Here is a 26,885-nt window from a genome sequence, read left to right as displayed (position 1 = left end):
CAGGTATCCTTGCCTTAGAGAACAGTCTTCTACCCCTAATGCCACACTACAGGATAACATGATTTATTAATAACTATTAAATAAACTCTCTTAAGAGACATGAGTTTTATAAGTCTCATTACATCTTTATCTAGATCAGAAATGTGTAATTTTGATATCCAAACCTCAGGTTATATGAATTCAGAATAATCTTGAAAAAAGAATCACAGATTTAAAAAGACACTGGTTTAAGTCAGTTTTGCTGCTCACTGTGATTCTAAAGTCATGTTAACTCTTTGTAGCTTAATTTTCTCATCTGCAAAATGGGGATTATATTACTTGTCTTCTTTTCTGGACAGGGAAAATTCTGGAGAAAGCACTGGTAATAGTACAATTTAAATATTATAATCAGGTAGAAGAAAAATCTAAACTCTTTGAGAACTGAAGTAGAAATATTTTCTCTCTTCCACATTTCTGAAATGATTTCAGAGAGAGCTAAGTATGAAGAATCAGACTGATAAGACATGAAAAACCCCAGTGGTTCTCCAACTATGTATCCTGAAGCCCTACTCTAACATAAACTGAATAAGCCACATGCTATTTCTTTATCCTTCTATTCTTATGATTTTTTTCTTATACTATCTATTTTTTAGATTATAAATTATTATTTATGTATTGAGTTATAACACAAACCTATTTTCTGGGCACTAGAAACTTTACTTTGAAGTATTTCTTAAAGAAATATATAAGAATGCTATGCGAAAGACCACCATTTTCTTGAAACACCTTTACCCCACAAGCCAGCCTGAAAATAGCCAGCCTCAGCTCATTCACTTTAAAAGGTTCTCTGCTGAATCTGAGCTTTGTTTGCTCAGATAGCACAATAACCACATAAAAAAAACAAACTATTTCAGTTTTAGTCTGTGTTATCTTATCTTTACTTTTTTACCTGGCATTTCTTATCCTTTAAAGAGAGGATGTGTAAAATTCTATTTTGTTGAAAAGTGCAAAGAGGGCATTCCATGCCGAGTTTCCCTAAAGAGACAAGAACACATAATGGAGGAGTACCTTGTCATAGAAAGAGACCTGTGTAAGTGAGTCAGAGGAAGTATACTCAAATCTACCTCTTCCACAATCATCACCCTCTATCTCGCCCTGCCACCATGTGATCTTGAAAAAGTCCTTTAACTATCTGGGTCTCTATTTCCTCACTTATAGAATGAAAAAATTAGACTAAATAAACTCTAGGTTTTTTTCATACATCTAAATTAATATTCCTCTATACTCCAGGAAACATATAACAACAATATTGGTATATAAATATTCATGTTTGCCCAGATTAAATACTAAAAAGAGCCTAGTTCAATTTTGTTTTTTGGTTACATGAACTTTGTATGCAACTCTAGGACAATAATTTCAGACTATCTTGGTTCTTAGCCTCAAAACTGCACTGGTTTGAACACAGGATATTATTTTCATCCTTAATCCCAGAACTACAATGATTATCTATTTCCTTTTCAGTTATGGGTAGCACAATTAAGGAAACAACCTGTTAAAATGGAAGAGAGACTGAGGAAGATGTCTGAGATGGCAAAGGAACTTGAAATCAAGCCATTTAAGAATTGCTTTAAATAACTTAAGTGTTTATCCTATAGAGGAAGAGTCTTGATATTGTGAATGGGATGGGCAGTGAGGGAGGCAAGAACACAAATCTGAAATAATTTGAGAGTTTAATGTAATAAAGCAATCATATTTGTTTTGCTTGTCCCTGGGAATTATAATTAAGAGCAAAGGTTAGAAAATTTATTAGGAGGCAAACATACACATACACACAGAGATAAAGACAGAGGGAGATGGAGGGAGGGAAGGAGTGAAGGAGAGAGGGAAAAGGAGGGATGGAGGAAGGGAAAGGGAAAAAAGGGATATGGAGAGAGGGAGAGGAAGAGAGAGAGAGAGAGAGAGAGAGAGAGAGAGAGAGACTTAAAACATTTAAAACTGTCCCAAAATGGAATGAACTCCCTCAAGAAGCAAGAAACTTTTTGGCACTGGAAGTCTTTTAGAGAGGCTGTTGGAAAGAAGGAGAAAAGTGAATTTGGGGTGAGGGATTGTACTTCAGAAATGGATTAGACAAGATGACTGCTGGGTTGTGACTTTAATCTCTAAGAGAATGTGATCCTATTTTCTTCTGAGTTTGATTTTTAAGGTTGTTTTTGATCCCTCATGCTATTTCACTTTCATTCATTTGAAATGAACTTCTTCCCAGAGTCAAAATCTTAGCTTTTTCTGCTTTAGCCTCAGGTGCCAGCTGCTAAAGGAGACTGAGAGACACAGGACTGCTTACTTGCAATCATATTTCTGACATGGAGTGCTGTTATTCAGGTCATATCTCTATATGGCGTGTCATGGATTTTGAATGATGTGTCTATAACATGTTCAGACTCTAAGTGCCAGCCTTCCATGGTGAAAGAAGATTAATTGGTCTTCAATTGTAATATTAACAAAAAGAATATAATTTGCCTGAAATTTTGTTTCAAATGACAGATGGTATTACCTCTATCTTTAGTGTCAATAGGTGGATCTGTTAACTAAACTACTACTATCAATATATGACTGAAATCTAGTAAATTGTAAAATCTATTCTTCTCTATATGACCCACCCGTTTTAAAAACTAATTCTGTGTTGTTGTGGTAAAAGATGTTCTGCTGACTGCACATCAAACCCAATGGTCTAGTTAAGACTGTTTAAATAGTAACCATCTCTGAATAAATTGTCAGACTTCTGCTAACTGGTTTCACAGGGAATACATGTTCATTTCTAAATGAAGATTTGGAGGTAAAAGACTTAGAGAGCCAAAGGCTAAAGCAAGACAGGCAGGTGCTATGCCCAAATATGGTTTTAAGATGACAAAAATTAGCCACTTATTTTTTCAGAAAAAAGAGAAGCCCTGAGATAATATCCATGGCTAAGACTGGAAAATCATGATGGCAAATTAAGGGGGAGAGCTTTGATGCAATGAACAATTTCCATTAGCATTATGACCAGCCACATGCCTCAATCTTGGACCAGACCACTGGAAGTATATCCCCCGTTGTCAGTAATCTGCACATTAAATTGTCTCTAACAGTACATATTGAAAAAAAAATTGATGGTAAAAGCCCTACTGTGGCTAACCAGAGCAATCATTTTGGGATTTTGAATATTTGCAAAAGAAGCTCTTCATTCCAATGGTACTTTTTCCTTTTGATTAAAAAGCTAAAAGAAAGAAGATATGGGGATGACACAAAAATAGCAAGGTCTGACAAAAACCACTGAAGCAAAGACACTTATATTATCTGCTGATCCCTTATGCCTTTGCTTTGTACAATTTATTAGGTAATGATGACATATCCATTTTCTATTTTGCTTAGTGTGTATTTGCCTCTTAATTACAGATTAGTTGACAAAATGCAACATAAATGACTTCTTGTCAACATTCTCTTGCTCTAAGCACAAATAATAAATTATGAATAACTGAAGTGAAGGCCTTTCCTAATCATATATGCATAATGGGAGTCTACATATTTAGGACCCACATTGCACAAACTAAACTCTTTCTGGATCTTGTGCTTTCAAGGGTCTGTGACAGAATCAGTATGATTGATTCCTTCTCCAATGAAATTATAAATCGTTCATGTCTTAGAAATCTGTCTTCCTGAGTTGCTGAAGATCCCACTCTCCTCAAAATCATCATCCATTGTGAATTGTCTAGTGATGAGTTTAACTGCATATAGCTTGTTTGTATTCTTGATTATAACTTAAGAGAGTCTGAAATGCTTATGCTTTCTTGGTAAAAATTTCAAGAGCCTAGACTCATAACATAACATAAAGGAAAAAATAGAGGAAGAATCTAAGGAAGGAGCTTTTCTGATTAAGAAATATCATCAAGAGGTTAACCATTACAGACAGGATATCATACATACTTGTTAATTCTTGTAACATGGGGATGTGGACAGATTCATGTTCAGGAAATGAACCTGTGTATAAGTGATAGCATTAGAGAAAAATGCCATTTTGTAGACAGGATTCAAATTGTGGGAGAAATCTACACATACATATACCCACACAAACACACACATGTATATATACTATCATATATATATATAAAAACCAAAAGGCTATGTATGTATATGTATGTGTGTCCATTATGTTTTCTAAAGATTTTTTTTTTCTCTGAAGGAGACGGGGAAAACAACAAATAACACACTAATGTGTTTCAGATGAGGGAAATTTAAAGGCCAATCAGGAAATAGAGTGCTCTTGTGTGAGCACTCAGCTAGCTCTGAGTTAGAGCAAAAGTACGCAGCAAAGGTCAAGAGGCCTGAAAGAGGACAAATGGCTTACCAGGTGGCCCCCTCCTTGCTGTCTGGATCATCAGGATGGCCTTTCAGGTCCAATGAAGCCTTGATGGATCACATCTGGCTTAAGGCGAGGAGAGAGGGGCTCTGTCTGGCTGGACGCCTGCATCCTGAATACAGGAGAGGAGTGAGTAAGGATTCAGCTGGACAGAAGAGAGAGCAAGGTCACAGGGATCATCGACAGCTGGATTAGAATTTGGATTCCAGGTTCAATGTTTGGCAGCAACTTTTAGTTTGAGAAGAGAAAGATCCAAGGGAGACTAACTGTGGTCAAAAATATTATAGAAGACCACTTCCTTCACCCTTCCAGGACTCTGAACATTGTTTCTAAGAAGAGTTAGTGGAAGGTAAATGAAAATATTCATATTCAAATTCAAAGTGAGCCTAATAGGTTGAATTCAGAAATGTCTAATATGCTTAGGATAAAGATATGTTTTTCATTCTTGAATGTATTTCTAGGGTATAAGGGATTTTTTTCCTTTGTTTTCTGAAAATGATGAAAGAGAAATCAGAGATATGATGTTCTAAATCAGATCTTCCAAAACTATAGCTATCTAAATGGGTCTATGATAGGTTTTGTATATATGACAGATTTTATCATATCACAATCTGGTACAAAACAACTATTTTCTAATAATTTTGGCTCCACTAAAAATGAGAGCAGTTTTAAAGTTCATAAAAAACATTATGGAATTAGCAAGGTCCAAGTGAGAAAGAAACATGGGTAGAATGAAAGTAGGGAGGAGATACTAGGTAGAATGAAAAGGCAATAAATGAAATGATTCATGGTAGGAGAAAGATGTAACACTTGATGGTTCATTTCCTCAAAGGGTACTACTTAGAGATGCTCATTTCAAAAAGGAGATAGAGTTTCAAACTTCCAAAGTTGAGTAATGAGTCAAAATAGAAATTATTGGTTTTGGAATAAATTCTTTTAATATTCCAAGGATCCATGTTTTTGTTAGTGAGGTTACTACCTCCACATATGCAAATGGTGCCTTTTCTATGCCTTAATAGACTGTCTTACGGAGTTTCTGATACCAAAATATAATAATTGAAATAATTTCATATGCAGCTGCCTAATAAGAAGCCTCTCTGCACTGTGGTCTAGTCCCTGAATGACACACAGTCTGTACTCATATTCTTCTCAGTTTGGCAAGATCTGAAGGAGCTGGCATTCTGCTGGCATAGCTTTCAAGAAATCAGGCTCACATCCATGCCCTAATGAGATATTGTAGGAGGATTGGATTGGAGGAAATGAACTATATTCTAAAAATGTGCAAAGCACTATAGACATGAAGAAAATGGAAGAGAAAGTGAATATGAAGTTCCAGCTGGAACCTACCTTCTGCAAATTGATCATTATAGTAATGCCCTAGTAGCTGGTCTGTTGAGTCAAAGAAAGGATATCAACATTAAAGCTGGGGAAAGAAAGACAGAATTTCAGCATCATCTGATGCTCTAAATTTGCTGCTATTTTGTGAATGTAAGGAAATATATTGTGTCACCATACTGTTCTTCATTGCCTAGAACCAAAGCTTAGCCCATCCTTCTTCCTTACAAGCTGTCCTCATGTGTCAGAAAGTTGGATTTTTTTTTCAATTTCTTACACACATGGTTCAAATATCTTAGTAGAAAACATGAAAACTCCCATTACAGTTCACTGCTCCCTGGCAATTCCAATCAAATCTATTACCTACAGAACACAAGCTAGAGTTGAGCAAGTTTCCAAAAAGCAATACAACTCAGACTTTCTGCAAGCGAATCCTTTCAGTGTCTGTAAAAGGTTCATTTATCTTCCCTGTCTCGTTATATTTAATTGTTGGGTGTCTTCCATTTTCACGGTTGCACTGGATTCCTAAATGCCAAGATGTGGTGAGCAAAACTCTCTTTTTTTAAGGTTCACCCAACTGGAAGGAGGGACCAACATTTCTGGCTATGTTCCCAGACAAACTGTGAAAACTCAAAATGCTTGGATTGTTTGCTGTTAACTGAAGTTTTTAATGACTCACTGAAATTTTGATCTTTACTTCCAACTTTATCTCCATGGGAAGGAATAAATCGTACTACTGTTTCTGGAAGACAAATTATCTTTTACCTATTCAAAAGTAATACTATTTGTGGCATCACAAAACTGTGTAAAAAAAGATATTATGCAATGTTTTTCACTGGCATTTATCCTTTATTAGGTATCAATTCTTAGAATAACTAGGTGGCACAGTAGATAAGAGTGCTGGGCCTAGAATACCTAATAAAGGATAGGTGCCAGAGAAATAGGTTGCATTTGAACTCATGAAGATGACCCGTATGCATGAATTCAAATCTAGCCTCACTAGCTCTGAGACCCTGGGCAAGTCACTCAATCCTGTTTGCCTCAGTTCTTCATATGTAAAATGAACTGGAGAAGTAAATGACAAACCACTCCAGTATTTCTGCCAAGAAAAGCTCAAATGGAGTCACAAAGAATTGGACAAAATTGAACAATCAGATTAATCGGGTATCAGTTGTCTTTAAAATACAGTGGGAATCTCTATTTGTAACAGAAGCAGAAATTACGACACACTGGAATTGGAAATGAGTTTAGGAACCATCAATTCCAATCCTTTCATTTTCAAAATGAGGAAACTGAAATTTTTTGAAGTATTAAGTGACAATTAGTGGTAGAGCCAGGGTTTAAATTCATATCTTTAATTCCCATTCTAGTTTCTTTGTCACAATGACTAATTCTTGTGAGACATTTCTTGTGAGTGTTCTATAAACTAAAATTGATTCTTCAGGTTCACAGTAGATATAAGTTCTTTAAGTTTGAGATAGTTACATTTTTGTCTTTGTATACAAAATACCTAGTTCAGGAGATTGACATGTAATTGATGACTAATGAAAATTTGCTAAACTGAAGTCTTCTTTGGCAATATGTGGATGCATCAATAAGTGATTTTTATTTTATTTTATTTTAGATCATGGTCATGCCAGATATAAGAGAGATGGAACATACAGTTTCTAGACAATTCTGCCAAAAGTCCTGATAGTGTATGATTAACTCCCTGTTTATCCTGAAAATCAATAGAGTTATTTTTCCTTTTCATAAAATAGACTCATTTAATCGAAATACTTTAAAAGAAAGATTTTTACTATAATGTTTGACATGCTTAAAACTTCATAATGGTGAACAACTTTTTTTAAAGTTATTGCTCACAAAACCTTTGTGATGTTAGGTCATCATCATCATTATTATTGCTGTCAAGAAAAAAAAGAAAAAAATTTCAGTGAAAAGAAAAATAATAAAGTAAAGATTATAAGTAGCCTATCAAAAAGTTATGCTGGAAGTCACTGGGAGATCAATAACTAGAAATAGTTTCTTTGACGCTCAGCTCTCTATTCTCTACTGGTTAAAGATGATTTATGGTGTACTAACATTTAACAAGAACTTGTGATATTTCTTCATCTGTTAATATAAATTCATTAGGAGACAAAATCCCATCTGTTAAAGAAATCAGGAAGTTGCAATGACAAATTTAAATTTATACTTCCCAAAGTTCCCACTATATCAGAACTTATGTCAGCTTCTCAAGGGCAGGGACTATATTTGATTTTTTATTTGTTGTTTTTTGTTGATTTTTTGGTTTTATTTTGTATCCATAGTGCTTAATACAGTATTTGGCACACAGTGAGCTTTCCTTCCATTCTTCCTTCTTTTCTTCTTTCTGTCTTAATTCCCTCACTACCTCTTTTCCTCCTACTTTCCCTTTATCTCTGCCTTCCTCTCTCTCTTTTTTCCTTTCTTCCTCACTCCCTTCCTTCCAACAGGAATGTTCTTGGGACTTAGCATGGTAGAATGAATGAGACCAAATACATTTACACTTGGCTGCAAATTCCATTTATATTAGATTTATTTTGAGAAAAAAAAATTGAATATACCTAATGAATAGAACAATCACCACACAAATGATACAGTTGTGGAACTCTCAAATTGATAACATGCAACTGATCATTTGGATAGTCCAAAGTTGTCTCACACCTATTCATCTGAATGCCTCTACTGTTTGATACTTTGTTATGGAAGAAAATTTGATGTGTAAAATTTATTGCCTTAATGCAATTTGTAACAATGTTATTTCTGATAAAAAAAATAAAGGGAAAATTGTTCTCATTTTCTGTATTAGTAAAGGCCTAAGCTAAAGACAACTATTTACATAATACTCTTCTTTCTTTTGCTAGGGTAACTCAACATTAATTAAAGCTCCTTCAGAGAACTAAATAGAATTGTGTTCAAAGGAAAAATCATGATATAGTTGGTAAAATTCATGGAATTTTCATTTATATCATAAAGGAATATTTATTAATGCTATCTCTTTGAAATAGGACCACATACATAAAATAATAAAAAAAGTCCATATTACATAATTTTTGAAATTGTGGAATATGTCAAACAAATATTTTACAAACCTTTATTAATACTATTTTAATTCATCAAAACATCATCAGTAAGAATACTTTTTCCATTAATGTAGATCACAGAGAATCCAGGGACTTAATTGGCTTGCCTGGGTTAAGTTTGCCAAAACAATCAATCGACCATTACCTTGTGGCTAACCTTCTGATGATACCTCTTTTATTTAGTTAGACTGGTGCTTAGACCATAGACATTTGACATAAGTCAAATTTTCACCCTCTCTCCCTGACATAGTCTTTTAGAACCCAAGGTTCCTCCATGCCACTTTGAGATATTAGAATATTTTAATGGGGGAAGAGCTAAAGAAACATCTACATGAATAAGAATAGATAGATTTAAACCACACATTTATCTTATTAATCATTTCCAAAAGGTTACATAATGGATCTAAGTACAATCCAAACCAAAATAAATATATTTTCAAAACCTTATTCAATATGCACTGACTTAGGAGAGGAAAATATATGAATGCTTTGGTCATTTATTTTTTAATCTTTACACTCTCTGACCTTCACACATAATAGATGAACCCTAAGTAAAAATTTTAATCTAAACGGTACAAAAAGTAAAACAAACTGAAATGACTATCAAGACTTATTAAGAGTCCACAATAGGATCTGACAGCATTAGCTGCAAAATACCACAGACACACATTATCTTTCAGGAGGTTGTTGGCCCATTGACATGCTGGGTACAAGTGTCATATAAATGTCTAAAAGGCATAAATACAATGCAGGCAAAATTATCAAAAATGGCTTCCCCTGAAAGTCTGATAAACATTGAGTTATGAATGGGAATAACTCTAAGACATAAATCAGGTCCTCCTACAGAAGCATATCTCCATATCCCCAAATTCTGGGAACTTTCAGAGGGATTTAATCTGTCTCTGAACCTTTTCAATAAAATGGGTAGGGTTTCCTTGGGATGAAATTAAACTTTCACATTAACATTTTTTCTTATCTCTTCTTCTGATATTATAAAAGGTAAAGTGATGTAATTACCATGATAATACATTGATAAGCACAGCTCTAACTGCACATGGGAAGGGGAAAAATGGGAATTAAGTTGCAACTGAACAATGCAGCAGAAAACAGCATGGAGAGAACATGAGTACTGGCCCCGTCTCCTAATGCTTTTATATTTACCTTCATTTTTTTTGATGGTGAAATTTGGGTTGTTGGCCATTTCAGGAAGAAGACTATATAGGAAAAAATGTCCAGTTTTGGGATCATCTTTGTCTATGGCGCTGACTGTTTGGATCACCTGTAATATAAAAAAGTGTCATCAGCTTTTCAGATGATATTAGTTCTCTAAAAAATGCTAATTTATTGTGTTAGACCTACAGGACTTGCCATCATTAAAATAAAAAGACAGGCTTGAAAAGCTGCTAAGAATAAAGATCTTGACCTGCATTTTGAAACTGCTGTGGTTTGGAATATCAGAATTATTACATTCATAAATTGCAATCAGCTTATTATAGATTTGAGCATTTGTTGGCCCCCAGTAACAATGTAAGCTCATGCTCCTTTGGGAATGGCAGAAGACTATACTGTGTGATGTGGGGAGGGTAAGGTATTGAAATCTGGAAACCTTGGCACTCTTATTAAGATATGCTCAGCAGCCTCCCTTCTCCTTGCCAAAGAAGGGGACTGTTTCCAGGAACAAACACCACTGCAACAAGCCTTTCCAAGCATTGAAACATAACCCCCACCCCCCAAAATGAATACTGTTTTTAAAGTCAGTGGATAACAAATTCAAACAATGCTTTGGAGTGTATCCTGAGCTGAATAAATTATAGGGATTAGAGGAATTACCACTGTGAAGAGAGCTATTTGAATAGATGCAGATACTTGAAAATGGATCGGGTTGAATGTGCTTGTTTCATCTGCAAGAACCTCAGGAAGATGGGGTGGAGGTAGTTCTTATGATATCAAAACATTATCTTAGTCATTCATATTTACTATGGTTATGACTTTAATCGCTTATCCTATGATAGAGTATTTGCAATGTGGAAAGATGTAATTAAAATAGAGTTCATATGAATGGCTTAAGAAATACAGTATCACTGTTTTTATTTACTTATGCATACAGCTAATATGATTTAGTGGAAATAGTATTAAATCTGAAGGTAAGTTTTGAGTTCAAATTCTGGTTCTAACACTAACTTTCCAAGGGTAGGTCAATTATCACCCTTATTCTAAGATTTTTCATCTGTATAATGAGAATAACAAGCACCTAATACATAGAATTCGTTTGAAGTTTAAATGAAATAAAGCACTTATAATAACATAAGTTTCTTAAATTTAAAATGTTTTATAAGTGTTTATTATTCTTGTATTATTTTGTTCTTCCCCCAACTGAATCAGGTCTTGAGAATTGTTTACCAATTCATAAAAAAAATTGCATCTTGCTTGAGTAGAATAACTACCTAAAATGACAAATCAGAGATCCAATGTTAATTTTATATATGTATCCCTTATTTTTGTCAAGATAAATACTGATACAAACTGAAACTTCTTTAGAACTTAATAAGTCTTCAGTATTTGCTTTGACTGAAAAATTCATAATGCTGTAGACATTTTAGTGATGAATTGCTCTGATCTTAGTAAGGTTGAAACTTAAACAAGAGACACATAGTTCATGTAGTCTAGCACTCAGAACCTAAGATATGGAAGTGATTGTGCTCTGCTATATCTAATTTCAAGAACTTAAGTTTACCTTCATAATGATAAGGAAACAGAAAAGAACATTCATTTTCATATATATGTGTATGTTACAACCATATGTATATGTATACTAGTACATATGTGGATATATAGACAATATGTATACATTATATGCATTATATATAGTCTTTTATACAAATTATATGGTAAAAGTAATAAATTTGAAATATTTTTTGATGCTAACAGTAATAATTGGATGCTTCTACTGATATAAAATTAACCCAGAATTTTAAATGACCAAATAAAATTAGATTAAGCTGCTTTCCCTGCTACCTTTAGTCAGCTCACTGTCAGCTAAGTGTTGGAATTTGTGTCACACAGAGAGATATGGTTCATTTCTCTCTTTGCTTGTGTGTTAGTTGTGGTTTTGGGGGGAAAAAGTCACTCCAAAGAAACATGCCAAAATCACAGTTCTTAAAGAACACTTGGTAATGTCTCATAGAAATGTTGCAAGGGCTGTTGGCACAGAGATATCAACTGTTTAAGAATCATTCAAGCTGATAATGAAATAGAATCAATCAAATGAATCACAGAGCAAAATATGGCCAAAACTGATACATTAAAAAAAAAAAGAAGAAGAAAATTGTTATGAGTCAACGAACTATTTCTGCTAAATAGCCTAATCAATTCATAGAAACAATGACTTTTAGAGGAATTTGGCAGCTAGAGGTAATGTTAATGATTTTTTTTTCTATGGTACATTTTATAATTCTTTAAATTGGAAGAATAGTAGGAAAATTAGCTTAACACACACACACACACACACACACACACACACATACACACACACACACCCAACACAAATATACATACAGCAGCTATTAAGCAATGCCATTAAGAAAATGCTTGTTGTGGATAAAACACTACCAAAATTATGATATAAAAGATCAGGAAAAAGTTGTTTTTACCACTGAAACTCACTCTTCCCTTCAAGGTTATAATATATATTTTTTGTTTTATGAAGAAGCTTGAATTGATCTTTAAGATCAGGACAATATTCCTAGATTACTAAATATCCACCCTTCCATAAAAATTTTATTTGGGGATTTTTGACTTGTGATACCAGAAGTCTTTGTCCCATTGAGGGGAAAATGAATCTTGAATATATATTAGTACAATGAAAAGCAGCATTATTCTGGAATTATACCCATTCCCAAATGCCCTTGTAATGCTGCAATAAAACCTTGTGCTTTCCTACAGATAATAAAAGATTAATCCATTTATCTAAAAGATGGAGATAACTTGCATTGATAGTCTTGGAACTCAAATGATTAAAACACTAGCATGTTTAAACATGGAAAAAAACAGAATGCTTATTAAAGTATACTTAATATCTAATGTATTACAGATATTGATAAAGGATTCAAAAATATGTCATAAACTTTTGACTCAATACCAAATTGTATAAAACATGAAATTCAACATCAAAAAGCCTTCTTAATGTAAAAATTATCAATTGTATTATTGAAATCAATTTATTTAATGATTTTATTTTATCTCCCAGTTAGTTTTCACAGGCTTATGCACATCACTATACACACGTATACATTTTCACATATGTATATAGATGAATTAATTATGTGTGTAACATACACACATTTTTATTCATTCTTTTTTTTTGAAAGAAGACCAATGACATTTTGAAGTCATATTTTGACTTGTGAATTGAATTTAAGTAATTTAGTGTTGCACAGAGTAATTAGCCTCTCTCTTTCAGAGTCACTGAAATATAGTAGGAAGACAAAAGTCAAGATGACTGGTAAAAGACTGGATTAAAGTAGATGACTTTGTCGTCTTCAATGTCTGACCAAACTTTAAGAGTTCTATACCATCTGCTTCAGCTGCCTTCATAGCTGTTGATACAAATTGTTCTTTTCTCCCCATTCTGCCAGATTATCTTCACAACCTTGGGATAGATATCCTCCTAAGTCATCAATGAGTTTGAGTCTGTTGGCTTAGCCAATCTGCTGAGACAGCTTTATTGGAATATGGCTCTGCACATGTTGTAACTTCTCAGCACCTTATCTGACAGTTGGGTGAAAGGGTATTCCAAAGGAGGATAAACAACCTTCATTTAATCATTCTTATGTACATATATAAACAATGATATGCAAATTGACTGAGAGATTAACAAATTCATTTAATAGCATATATGTATATATACACATATCTATGTACAGACACAGAGATGTATATATAGGTATATTATCCTAAAAGTCTTAATGCAGTTTTATACATTAGTAATTTAAAGCTTAAGAGAGAAGATTCAAGATGATCAATTCAGAAACTTCGGGATGTACTAAGAATAAGTGGACAGCAAAATTGAATTTAGTTTTTCACTTAAGCTTTAATAGCTTAAAACTACATTAAGATTTTTGAGACATGGTATGATTTTCCTGATTTCTCTTATTATGTAAGACAAATATGAAATAGTTGGAAATCTTGAAACTTATGATGATCATTCAATTTAAATTTTTGAAAAATTCTCTTTAGTGAGTAATATTTGAATAGTAAGCTGATTTTTAAAATCCTATTCTATTATTAGTAATAGTAATTTTAGTATTAATAATAATAATTGTTGGACCCCCATGATGATGTCCCTCCTTCTGAGGGAAAATAAAAGATGATGAGTGACTTTCCACTTTATTCTTCATGACCATAAGAATTTAATGGTGCCATGGGTCATAAAATACAGAAACAAAGTGACAGTTCTTTATTTGACCTGAGTGCCTTTAACAACCTTTCCAGGTCAGTTCTCGGAAGGTCTAACCAAGGCAACTTCTCTAAAGAGTCATTTTCTTTTATTTCTCACTGTTGTCTTTCTTTACTCTGTGACTGTTAGCTAACATCTATGGTAATGACTCTAACTCCATCCATTCAATTGTCTGAAATATAAACAATTATTCTAGGTCACCTTCTGATATATACAAGATTTTTTTTTTTTTTTTTGTATAGAACAAACCAACAGTTAGGGAAGAAGGGAGTTAATAGAGTTGTGAGAAGAGTGGAAGAAAGTGTGATAACAGACATACACATTCCTATTTATGTCTGCTTGACTTACTAGAGTTTCAAACATGGAAGTAGGAATGTGTATATAAGGATAAGGGTCAGAGATAGAGAGGGTAGAGTATGAAATTACTGCCTTGGATCATCATGAAGGAAATAGGCCATTGCTACAAAATTCAGAATTCTAAGTATTGATGACTTCTTTTTATTTAGTTGAAGAGAGCTAAATTGTTGTTTGTCAGGTGCATTTAATCTTCCAAACATGTGCATGCAAGTGCGTGCACACATACACACATAAACTCACAAAGTTTTCAATCTCTTGAACTATTTTTAAGATAACTACTGCCAGGTAGTAGATCTGGACACTAGGAAAGGAAAAATGGGAAAAAATGTCCATGGTATTCTGAATTGGAATATGGGTTTATTTTTCTCAGAAACATTGATAGCAATGACTATCTCTGTGGAGATAAAGGATTCAAAAATATGTCATAAACTTTTGACTCAATACCAAATTGTATAAAACATGAAATTCAACATCAAAAAGCCTTCTTACTGTAAAAATTATCAATTGTATTATTGAAATCAATTTATTTAATGATTTTATTTTATCTCCCAGTTAGTTTTCATTTAATATAATTCTTCATATATTGTTATGATTCTTACAAAGTACTAAAACAGTGGAATTAATAGAGACAATAACTATCTAATTTAGCATGGTCCAGTATAATTGATCTGATCCTACAAGGAGATGTTATGGGATAGAACCTGAAACAAGGTACTAAGTGGAATGGTGGAGACAATGTTTAAATCTAGTTTAGAATTGATTCAATCCTATAACAAATAATGGTTTCCCAGTGATATAATGATTGGTGTGTACTTAGTGTACAGCATATAAGCAAGGAGCTCTCAGGGCTAGACACACAAGCCCACTCTCAGAGGAAGAGACAGATTCATTCCATTTTCCACCTTTGTGCTGGCTGGAGGCTGAAGCTGGCAGAGGTGAAGGACTAGCACCAAGAGCTCTTGGAACCAAGGAGAGAAATAGGCCTCTAAGAAAGCTAACCAGGCTATTTTGAAGGAAACAATAAAGGATCTGGACTTTAACTCCTGGCTGCATTTGGGGTGATTACACTGAACTGAAACTAAGGCTGCCTCCAGAAGCCCCCCAAGAAACCTGCTCCCAGAGAAGATTATACTTTAGAGAAGAACATTACAAAATATCATGTAAAATAAATAGGCTTTATAAGCTAATCTATGATTCTAATCATATCCATGTTTCTTTGGAAAAGACTAGTCTCAATTTCATGCAATGGACTTTAAAATACTTCTGAATTGTAGCTCATTGGTAAGTTGCAACCAACAGATTTATCAGAGTACCAGGGACCCCATATCTACACAATAGAAAGACCATTAATGGGGGTGAAGTAAGGGAAATGGAGCAGGTAGAATTAAGCGCTCACCTGTTTTATGGCCAAGTTGAGATAGGAAAGGAGAAACTTGCTTTCCAGTAGCTTCCTCTTTTATTTAGTTATTCTTGTTAATTATATGATAATGTCTTCAAAGCAAAAGTTTGCAAATGATCAGTTATCAAAGATGGAATTAGTGATGTGTGTATAAGGGTCAGAGATGGAGAAGGCAGAGTATGAAATTAATGCCTTGGATCATCATGAAGGCAATTGACCATTACTACAAAATTCAGAATTCTTCTGAATAATTATTCTTCTAAAATAATTAATTAAAATGCTCTCAAAATTTCAGTGCTCTGAAGAAATTCTCAGTTGTCCTGTCCTGTTTAAGGTTTAAAGGATAGGATTGCATTCTGAATAAGAAATTTATGTTATTATCTCAATCCTTTTCGGTTTTACTTTATGTTCCTTGAGTTATTTTTTTTCAATTTATTGATAATTATATTAATAGTATCATTTGAAAGTCACTCTGTTTCTCCTTGTTAACTATAGATTAAAATTCCCAGAAATTTTAGAGTAATTTCAAGATTACCTTATCAAGCATATATTTGTTAGATTTTTCTAGAAGGATTCTAAAAAAAATAGCTTGAACAAATATTAATAATAAGAATGCATAGCCACTTGCTCCCCCATATTTTATGAAAACAGTTTCATTTCCATTTACTTGATTAATCCATCTATAGAAGTCCTATTAGATTAAAAACTACATGAGGGCTGGGACTGACTTCTTTCAACATTATATTTCCAGTTACTTGTATGTCATAAAATATTTGTATGTCAGTAAATATTTGAATAATATTTATTGAAGATCATAATTCTGGATATTGAGGTGGCTTCTTTATTGGATAAAAACAGGGAGAAACCGGGGTAAGTAAGTTTGGGGTAAATTGCTCCAGATCTATTCTGTATGTAAAAATCAACAGACTGATGATTCTGACTCTCAAGAACTGCCATGGCCTTTAAGATTAATAAATTATTTTGCTATCAAAAGGTACCATCAAAAGATATATAATGTATTATATTCAAATCCCACTAAGCAATAATAATGTTATTATGTTGGTAAGAAGAAGGGAAAGCACCCCAGATTATTGAAGTCTCTTTGCAGACAAAGATTGACAGTTTCATTTTCATGTTCTTAGCACGGTTACTGACCATACTAACTTAGTTAAAAGATTTTTTTTAATTGAATTAAAGTATCATGAAAAGATGCCTAACTCTTAACTGCTAACCTACTTGTTTCAAGCAGTTCTCAATTCTGCAGAATTTCAGGACAGCTAAGGAGTGTGAAGTCTTCTGCAATACAATTTTACTCAAATATGTTCCAAAGTGTGTTGTGGAACCTCTTCTTGTCGTATCAGTTGAATTTTTTTCCAATATCACATTTTCATTGCATTAGCACATTTTTGATTTTAAATGATCAGATACCCTGCTTAAATTCAGAAATATGTCCTTTAAAATCTGACCTGCAAATAATTCAGAAATTTCAGGCAGAAAAGGTGCTGGCTATGTACTTTGTGTACTCAGCATGACTCCTAGGATTCTAGGCAGATATCTAAAGCCCATACATCTATGTATCATGTTTATTCTCCCCTCCCCACCATCCAGCACACAGATACACTAGTGATCTAATGCTGAGCTCACTCAATACTCTCATTTTCCTTTCTTCTCTTAGAATTGCTTGAATAAAATAGACCTTAGGGACTAGATCTCTGATATAGAGAACCAGAAATGTTTTGAAAGAGGATTTTTGTTAGAGTTGAGGTTCCTGGAAAAGGATAGATTGTGATGTAAAAGAAACCAAAATTTCCCACTGCTAGCAGTAGTTCCCAACCCCACCCCTTGAACCAATTTCTATAATTGTATTGATTGTTAATTCTAGTTAGGTGTAGTGGTATGAAATGACCTCTGGTGACTTTTTTAACAATGGAAGATGAAGTGGTTATCTGACCTAAAACTAAAAATTCTGAGGCCTGGAGCAAAGAGCTTAAAAAGTCCCTTAAATAATTTTTAAAAGACATTTATAACTAGAAGCTGGAGAGACAAAAAGACTTTTAAAGGAAACTTTGGATGCAATGCCCCATGGGGGAAGAATATTTTGGGGACACTGTGGGGCTAATCCTGATGAGGTCACATTGAAAGAAAAAGAAAGCTGTAAGTAAACCAGATGAGTCAGTAACTATGGAGGAAAAGGGTTAACTGGTATATTATGCAGCATGATACAGTAGAAAGATTATTAGTAAGAGTCAGAGGCTTTGGGTTCAAACCCCACCTTGGATATTTACTATCTGTGTGTCCTTGTACAGATAACTTAGTTTCCTTTCTGCAAAATGATGGGCTTAGACTGGATAATCTCCAGGGTCCCTTCTAAAACTAGCTCTAGAATCCTCTGATTTCAACTAATTAGTTTTGCTATTAAGGCACTAACCTCTAGTTTTTGCTACATAATAAAGGGGGATAAATGCTAACAATGCCCTCTGGATTTTGTAACTCTAGGGAAAAGCTCTGATCGTACCACTCTAATTACAACTCTAGCAGTGTTTGAGTTAGTGGAGTAGAACAGAAATGAGTGTGAAAGAGTCGGTACATAACAGAAATGTGTGTGTATATGTGTGTGTGAATATGTTGTGGGGAAAGTGACTAGAAAACTGAAAATCTGAGTATTAAAATGGGAACTGTAGAACACTGGGGTTTGGGAGCCCTTAAATTAGGAATTTGGGGCCACAATTCCATATGGGAGAAAAAAGCTGGCAAGAGCCAATGGTACTTAAACAATTAAACTTGAGCTTGTACACTTCTGCTTTATCCTTGAAATGCTTTCTCATTGTTTTGGATACTGGTATTACAAGTCTTTGATAGATGTAGTCATTTAACTAACATACTTCTGAGTGCCCAATGGTATCCTTTAAGAAAAAAGACTTAGAAAGAAATAGAAGACTAAATTTAGATATGAGGGGTTTTGGAAATCAGAAGTGCTTGTGTGTGTGTGTGTGTGTGTGTGTGTGTGTGTGTGTTGGATAGGTTCAATTTCAGACACTTTTTGTTCTCATATGAATCCTTCATCTTGAATTATTTCCTTTTCAAAGAAAATTAATCATATCAGCATAGGTTTGGTGTTTGAAAGGCTCTTGGTGGCTATAGAATCTAAAGTTTTCATTTGACGAATGAGGAAACTATGATTGTGAAAAGATAGTTGATTTGTCCAGAGCTATACAACTAATAAGGACCTGAGGTAGGATTTGAATAAATTTTCCTGGTTCCAAATCTTGTACTTTACTGATTATACCACTTAACTGCCTCTATTACCTTGTTTCTCTTTGTAAATTCATTGGCATGAACTATCTTTCTCACAGCAGTCTTTCAGACCTACTGCTAACTGCTCCCCTAAGCTTATGTAGAAATGACAATTTCACCCATCATTTGTTACCAGACTGGACTATCTCCTCTGAAAACAATAAAGAGATCAACATTTCATAGAGGTGTGTGTGTGTATGTGTGTGTGTGTGTGTGTGTGTGTGTATGAGAGACAGAGACAGAGTCAGAAAAGACAGAGAGACAGAGACATTGAGACAGAGAGAAAAAAGGGTACAGAGAGACAGAGAGAAAGAAAGGGAAAGGGAAGAAGGACAGGGACAAAGACAGAGAGAAGATAGAGAATGGAACTGAGACAAGGACAAAAACAGTACCATCCAGTTTCCTTTGCTAAAGTGTGCAAAATACAAGTCAAAAGAAGCCTAATAGCACCTTTAAAACTCACACAAATTTATACACTCCAGTTCAATAGAGGTAATAATCTAATTAATATCTTTAGGCAAATAATACAGAAAAAGTTACTCAAACCTAAATACTACTTCCTTAAAGGCACTGATTAAAGAATAGAATTGTAAATATGGCTTTTCTGCAAATACACACATACACATACACAATGGTACCATTGTAATCCTTTTCCTTACAAAGATTCTTACTAAATAAGAATAAAGAGTTAAGAAGCAATAAAAAAGGAGTAGAATAAAGAAATGAACTTGGTTCTTGTCTGACATAAAGTACTATCTGAAATGAAAATAGTTTCCTTTTGCTCACAATCCTGTGTTCTAATCTGATGAATTGAACTTCTGGTTCCTTGGGGTGATCAACTCTACTTCAATACATTGATGAATATAGGCTTCAAAGATCCAGGATCTCATGCATGTGGATAACTCATCCCCTTGTGGAAATCACAGCCTGTCCCTGCCTTCTTACCATATGGTTCTTACCTACATCATTTTAAAATTCTTTTATGGGGGGCCACCCAGGGATGGAAGTGTCCCTCTGATTTACGTGATATTTTGTGAATATCATTGCAAGTCTCAGTCTATTTAACTGTTACACTTCATTCTTGTTGGAAGATTGGACTCCTTCTTTATCAGTTTTATATGTATTATATATTACCATATTCAAGGCAACGTGCCAGCTAGTATAAACACCACTCTCCCTCTCTTTCTCTGTCTCTCTGTTTTTTGTCTCTTATTCCCACCTAAAACCTAAAATTGTGGGGGAAGGATCAGAGGAGGTAGAGGTAGGGAAGAGATTGTGGAACTCTGAAATTAACAGCCTTATAAAAAGTCTCTTATTGTCATAATACTTTTGAATACTCTTGTTTTGAAGAAAAGAAAAGATGGATACATTTAGATATAATGTCCCCAATGTTCAGTTTTAAGCTTTAATAGTTTAAAGCTTATACATCTGTATCTGCATGTACATATGACTTTAATAACTTTAGTATCTTATGCATTTGTATATATGTGCATGAATATATGCATATACATATATTCAAATCATAATATTCTGACTTTAATAGATACATAGATAGGTGAACAGACAGTCAGATTGTCGAGGCTTCAATGCTTCAAAAGTTTGAATGTAGTTTTAAGCTATTAAAATCTAAATTTGAATTAAGACTTCTGGAGAAAGTATATCTATATTTAAGAACATAACATATATGTTTTAATGTATATGAAGATACAAATGTGTGTATATTACATATCTGTAATTATATGTATGTATGTATATGTATATGTATACAGGCCAGGTAGGCAGCAAAATGTATAGAAATTCAGTCCTGGAGTCAAGATTGAGTTCAAATCTGATACTAATTATGTAATCCTGGGCAACTCATCTATGCCTGTCTTGTCCCATTTCCCCCTCTGTAAAATGAGCTGGAGAAGGAAATTACAAATGACTTCAGTATCTTTGCCAAGACAACCCCAAATGAGGTCACAAAGAGTAGGACATGACTGATATGAATAAACAACAGAATGTATGTATACACATCCATATATGTGTATAAAAATGTATGTTATTCACATATATTCACATCTAATTTTGATGCCTCATAAAAGCCTGAAGTGACTCTATGTCATCAAAGATTTTGTCAGTAAAATATAAGGTCCTACAAACTACAATCTGGGTGCTTACTGTCTAAATTGAAAATGATTCATACTAGAATGAAGAATTTTATGGACATGGTGATTTCCAAAGGCCACCTAAGTCACATAAGAGTTTTATTCTTATGGGGAGTATTCACACCAATGAAATTCCGAATCACTACAAGTATTGAAGTATAAATAATTATATTAGGTATTTTAAAATATACATGTAGCATGTAATAATGATGTTATCATTTATATAGCACTTTAAACATTTTAAGATTTGCTAATCTTACAAATATTTATTTTATCCTCACAATAGTCTTGAAAGTAGCTGTTATTGCTTCCCCTTACACATGATGAGCTAGTGAAGTTAAGTGACTTCTCCAGAAATAGTTATCTATTAATTATCTGAAGGTGGATTTGAATTAAGTTCTTGTTTCTAAATCCATTGCTCTTTCCATTGTGCCAGCTAGTATAAATACTGCTCTCCCTCTCTTTCTCTGTCTCTCTGCTTTTTGTCTCTTATTCCCTACCTCTGTCTCTCTGTCTCTGTCTTTCTGTTTATGTTTCTATTTCTGTCTCTGTCTCTGTCCCTGTCTCTTTTCTCTGTCTCTGTCTTTCTCTATTTCTCTCTGTCTCTGTCTTTGTCTCTCTGCGTCTGTTGCTGCCTCTCTGTCTCTGTCTCTCTCTGTGTGTCTCTCTCTGTCTGTCTCTCTCTCTCTGTCTCTGTCATTTATGTATCGATCTATCTTGAAGAGAGGGCAGACCTGAGATTTCATCATTATTAGAAAATTTCCTAATAGAACACTTGGAAAATGGAACTCTCATAGTTAATTCAGTCAATGTATTTAGGGAGCACAAATGTAGTTTGTAGGTTCAAGAAAATTCTCTCTAACAGAAGAGATAGGCAATAGTTGGGTTTACTGACAATTTTAGAGTTGACAGGAGCATGGAAAGGTTAAATGACAATGACTTGCTCAGTCATGTAGCCACTATGTGTCAAGAATTAAACCTAGTCATTCTGATTCTGAGGTCAATTATTGATCAAGGGTACCACAATGCCTCTCAGATGTTATATATATATGTGTGTGTGTGTGTGTGTGTGTGTGTGTGGTATGTGTATACATATACATGTATAATTATATATATGTATGTGGTATATATATAGTTATATATTAATAGTATGTATATATACATGAATATACACATATTTACATGACTATGCAAATTTGCTGGTTTGTAATGATAGCAACAGCTGAACCTAATAAGCAGCACTCTTGAAATCCAAATTTCTAGTGGTAATCCAAACTTTATTTCATGTATAGTTTCCCCAATTTTTGTTTTATGTGTGGTATTAATATACCACTTCTTCATTCCATGAAAAATGTAATGGAAAAAGTATTTTTCTCATTTTGTTAGGCCATCAATTTAATCTCCATTTGTAAATTAATCATATCCCCCTTTTGTGTATGCAAATTGATCTTGAAAGATGCCTTCTGGCAGGGAAGGTAAAATTAAATTTCCTATATTTATTGTTTTCATGAGTGTTGTAAAGATCCTAATTTTATTTTATTATTTTAAATTTATTATCAAAAGACCTAGAAAACCTAAATGTCTAACATCCATCCTTTCTTTGTCTCATGGCAGATTACTTTTGCTATTTTTTTTTCTTATGAACTCTGTGTCTGGCTGAGATACAGAAATAGAATTTCAATTTCTTTACTTTTTAAGTTGTGTTTCCTTTCCCAAACTCCTTGTATAGGAGATTTGTTCCCTCTAGCCTTTTTGTAATTGATGTGTCACACTTAGTACTGAAATTTCAATGTTCAACATTTCTGTTTCATAAGTGTGCATCTTTGGCTACAGGTGAATACCAAGCACTTCCATTCTGACAATTGGCAAAAAGGAGATTGTAACTTTACTTTCTCATAAGACATATTGTATGCAAATTATAATTTCTGCTATGAGTTATTCAAGCACTGTGTACATAAAAAGTAAGGACTTAATTTTTTCTCTACTAAAGAAAAGAACAACATTTTTAAAGAAATCTTGAACTGTATACTGTTAGACCAAATATTTTCTGCCATATTTTGGCTAGAAAATGCCAAGATTTGAAGATATTCATGAGTTAATTTATTTGCAACTTAATTTTATAATACTAATAGGTTAAAAAAATACCCTGATATTGAAAATGAGGGGATAGAAGCAGTAAATAACATAGTTAGATCCCTAACAATAAGTGATTTTGGTCATGTGAATGAGATGGAGCCTCAGAGTTGTATATATATATATATACAGTGCTTTTCTTTTTCTTCTCTTCACCACCCCTGCAATCCCCACCCCTTAGGCAAGAGTGGTGGTGGGAGGGAATATGGTAAAAAGAGAAAATAAATGCTTGTTAATTTTTTAAATAATAACTATAACAAGAAAAATACTCTGTAGCCTAACTAACCTTACCACAAGCTGATCTGTCTTAATGGGGAGGGATCATATGACTAAACTCCCAAGTGTTCTTTCCAATAATTCCATAATTCAGTACACGTTATTTCTAGAAAGTAAACAATAAAGAATGACCTGAAGATAAATCCTACTAAAATATAGGCAATGAAACTTGAATAACAGAAGGTATTTTGATAAACCATTAAAGGTTATCTATATTCCTAAACTAATGATACCATGAGATTCTTTTTGTTTAGGTCTCATCATGATGTGAAGATGACCTTTTGATCTCAATAAAACACAAAAGTGTCAAATTCTGACAGCCACATGCTGCTTGCAAAATACCAGCATATAACCTGAACTAGAATAAATCATATTTAGGAAATGCTTATCAAAATAAAAATACAACATGGATAATGATAATTTTGATTAATTCAGCATGCAGCAAGGATATATTTCTACTTATCTGACACCCCTTTAAATCTTTAGCAAGATCTGATTAGTCTTATTGATCTAGAAAGATTTCAGATACAAGTACTGAAATAAAGTAACTAGATGTCAGTCATATATGAGCCTACTGATTTTAGAGTTTTTACCTCTAAATATTAACTTCTCATTGATTATTTTTTTTCTCTTAATTTGGTAGCAGGAAGAATTCACTAAAGCATAAAGGATAAATACTTTTGATGAAGGGAATACTCATACCAAAAAATTCATGATGTCATTGAAACAGTAAAGAGGTATAATTCGATTTTTTTTCTTCTTTTAGGGGGAAGAGCTTGTATGGCTAGCATAGGTAGCAGTAATATGGCAGAGACAAATGCAGATTGGCACTAGCTCTGCAACTAGTTGCAGAGAATGCCTGGGACACGGACAAGTGATGTGTCCAGAAATAGTACAAGCAGGATGGGTGTTATGAATCCAGTTCTTATAAATTCTGAGGTCAGTTCACAATTCATACTGCCTGTTAGGCAGTGGTGAATTCTCAACATCTCTCACATATTTTCCCAGTGCTAAGTCTGGCTTCCACCTGTCCCTTCAGCCTCCACTAAACTTGAAGTTTTAATCTCAAATTGGGGCCCAAGTATAACACATGATGTATGGCAGATTTCTTTCTTGGGGATATCTAGATTTCTCTCTCGCCTTAAACTGAATTGGTCTGACCTAGGGGAAAAGATATAGGCCTTGAATGTAGGTGAAACCTCAATTTGAATCCTATTATGTCTCCTATCAGATATTTGGCAATAGACATGTTCAAACAATTAAGTTTCAGTTTCCTTCTTTGTATAACAGAGATCTGTATCATGTGTTCCCCAAGTTTATTGTTTTTATAATGAGATAACACACAGAAATTACCTAGGAAATCTGAATAATGTCAGCTGTCATCATCACCATGGTCATCAAGGTCATCACCTTTCTCATTTCTTTTCCACTCCAATAGACTGACTAGTTGTGAAAAACTACAGTATCCAGGACACCCTGAAAGGACTTTAAGTTAAACTCTCTATCAGGTAGTACATGTGAATTGCTAAGGAAGAAAGAGATTATAATGAAGTCTAACCCTCTCATTTTATAGACAGGAAAACTGAATCTCATGCAGAGGAGATATTTAGCCCAATATCTTCTCCATACCAAGTTCCAGGATAGGTCTCAGTTCTGTATTTGGCTGATGGAAAGCACATATTTTGTAAGTGGTATGTATGCATATATATGTTATGTATATAAAAATGTAACAGGTATATAAAATGTCTGTATATTTACATTATGCTAGATACAGGGAGCACGTTTATATGTTATATTATTTACAATAATATATAAATAATATATTATAATCTAGTTATCTATTGTAGAACTTGCAATGTAAATTTCTAACATGAACAGATCCATAATATAAAAGATTAAGAAGTAAATGCTTATTTGGATTTAAGAATTTAAGATGATTTTTCAAAAATTCTTTTCCTTTAGAAAAGAAACTATTAACAATGATTTTTTTGAGCATCTATTACTTGTCAGCCACTCTGTTGTGTTTTACAAATATTATCTCATATGATTTCATAACAACCCTGGGACAGCTATATTAATCTCATTTTAGACTTGAAGAAACTGAACCAAACAAAGGTTAAGTCCCTTTCTCAGATTTCTATAGCTGATTAAAGTTCAGGGGTCCAAAATCAAATTTGAACTTGGGTCTTCCTGATCTCAGTTCCTGTTCTATCAGCTGAGACACTTAGCTATCTGCAAACCTCTTTTATCCCAGAGTGATCTCTTTAATAATGAGAATAGCAATCTTTGACATTTATATTAAGGCGTTAAAGTATGCAAAGTGCTTTATATCTCTTATCTCACTTGAGCTTTACAACAGTCCACTGGGAAAATATTACAGGTCTCATTATCTCCATTGAGGAAACAGAAGCTTTGTGACTATATTTTTTTATCTTCTGGCTAAGGAAACACTTTATTCAGTCTGATTTATTCACATCATTTTAAGATTCAATTGGCCTTCTGAGCAGTGTTTTGAGGTTTCCCAATTATAAGCATGCAGATGAGCTTTAGTGAAATGGATTCAATTTATGCTTTTAGTTTGGAACTCTTTCACATTAGTCAAACAGAAGGAACTCCATTCTTCTGATAAAATTTAACTATGCCTTAAAATGGAACCAAAATTTTGCCTTCAAACCTTATAGAGCAGAATGTATTAGAATGTTGGAGTCCAAATATCAATAGCATAGGATATGAATGTGAATTTAAAAGGAAAATACATTCTCATGTGCATTTTTGGAAGTTTCCAAAAGGATCATAACAAGTATATGCTGTGATAGGTTTTGACTTATAGCTATTTAACTTTCAAAACTAACCAATTGGATTGTGCTAACCATTGCAATAATTAAATATAAAAGTGTTTGTTCTTGAAAGACAGTGATACTCAGGAAATTCTTAATGGGAAGCATAGATAGTTGGAGAAAGAACACGATTAGCAACATGAGCCATGAATTCAACGTTTGAATAGTTCTGAGGA

The 26,885-nt window shown here is 33.6% G+C and overlaps 1 protein-coding gene across 1 annotated transcript in view; it reads right to left on the bottom strand.

Moving 5' to 3' along the window:
- CDH8 (cadherin 8) overlaps window positions 1–26,885 on the bottom strand; it is a 546,497-nt gene that overhangs the window by 89,613 nt on the left and 429,999 nt on the right. Inside the window, exon 10 of the mRNA XM_031950338.1 lies at window positions 9,973–10,090. Within this exon, the coding sequence (XP_031806198.1) occupies window positions 9,973–10,090 (118 nt within the window). The remainder of the gene's footprint in view (window positions 1–9,972; window positions 10,091–26,885) is intronic.

Source organism: Sarcophilus harrisii, chromosome 2, assembly GCF_902635505.1.
Source record: "Sarcophilus harrisii chromosome 2, mSarHar1.11, whole genome shotgun sequence".
In the NCBI taxonomy this organism is placed as follows: Eukaryota; Metazoa; Chordata; class Mammalia; order Dasyuromorphia; family Dasyuridae; genus Sarcophilus; species Sarcophilus harrisii.
The sequence above is the reverse complement of the archived record's forward strand: the minus strand, read 5'-3'. Positions and strand labels throughout refer to the sequence as shown.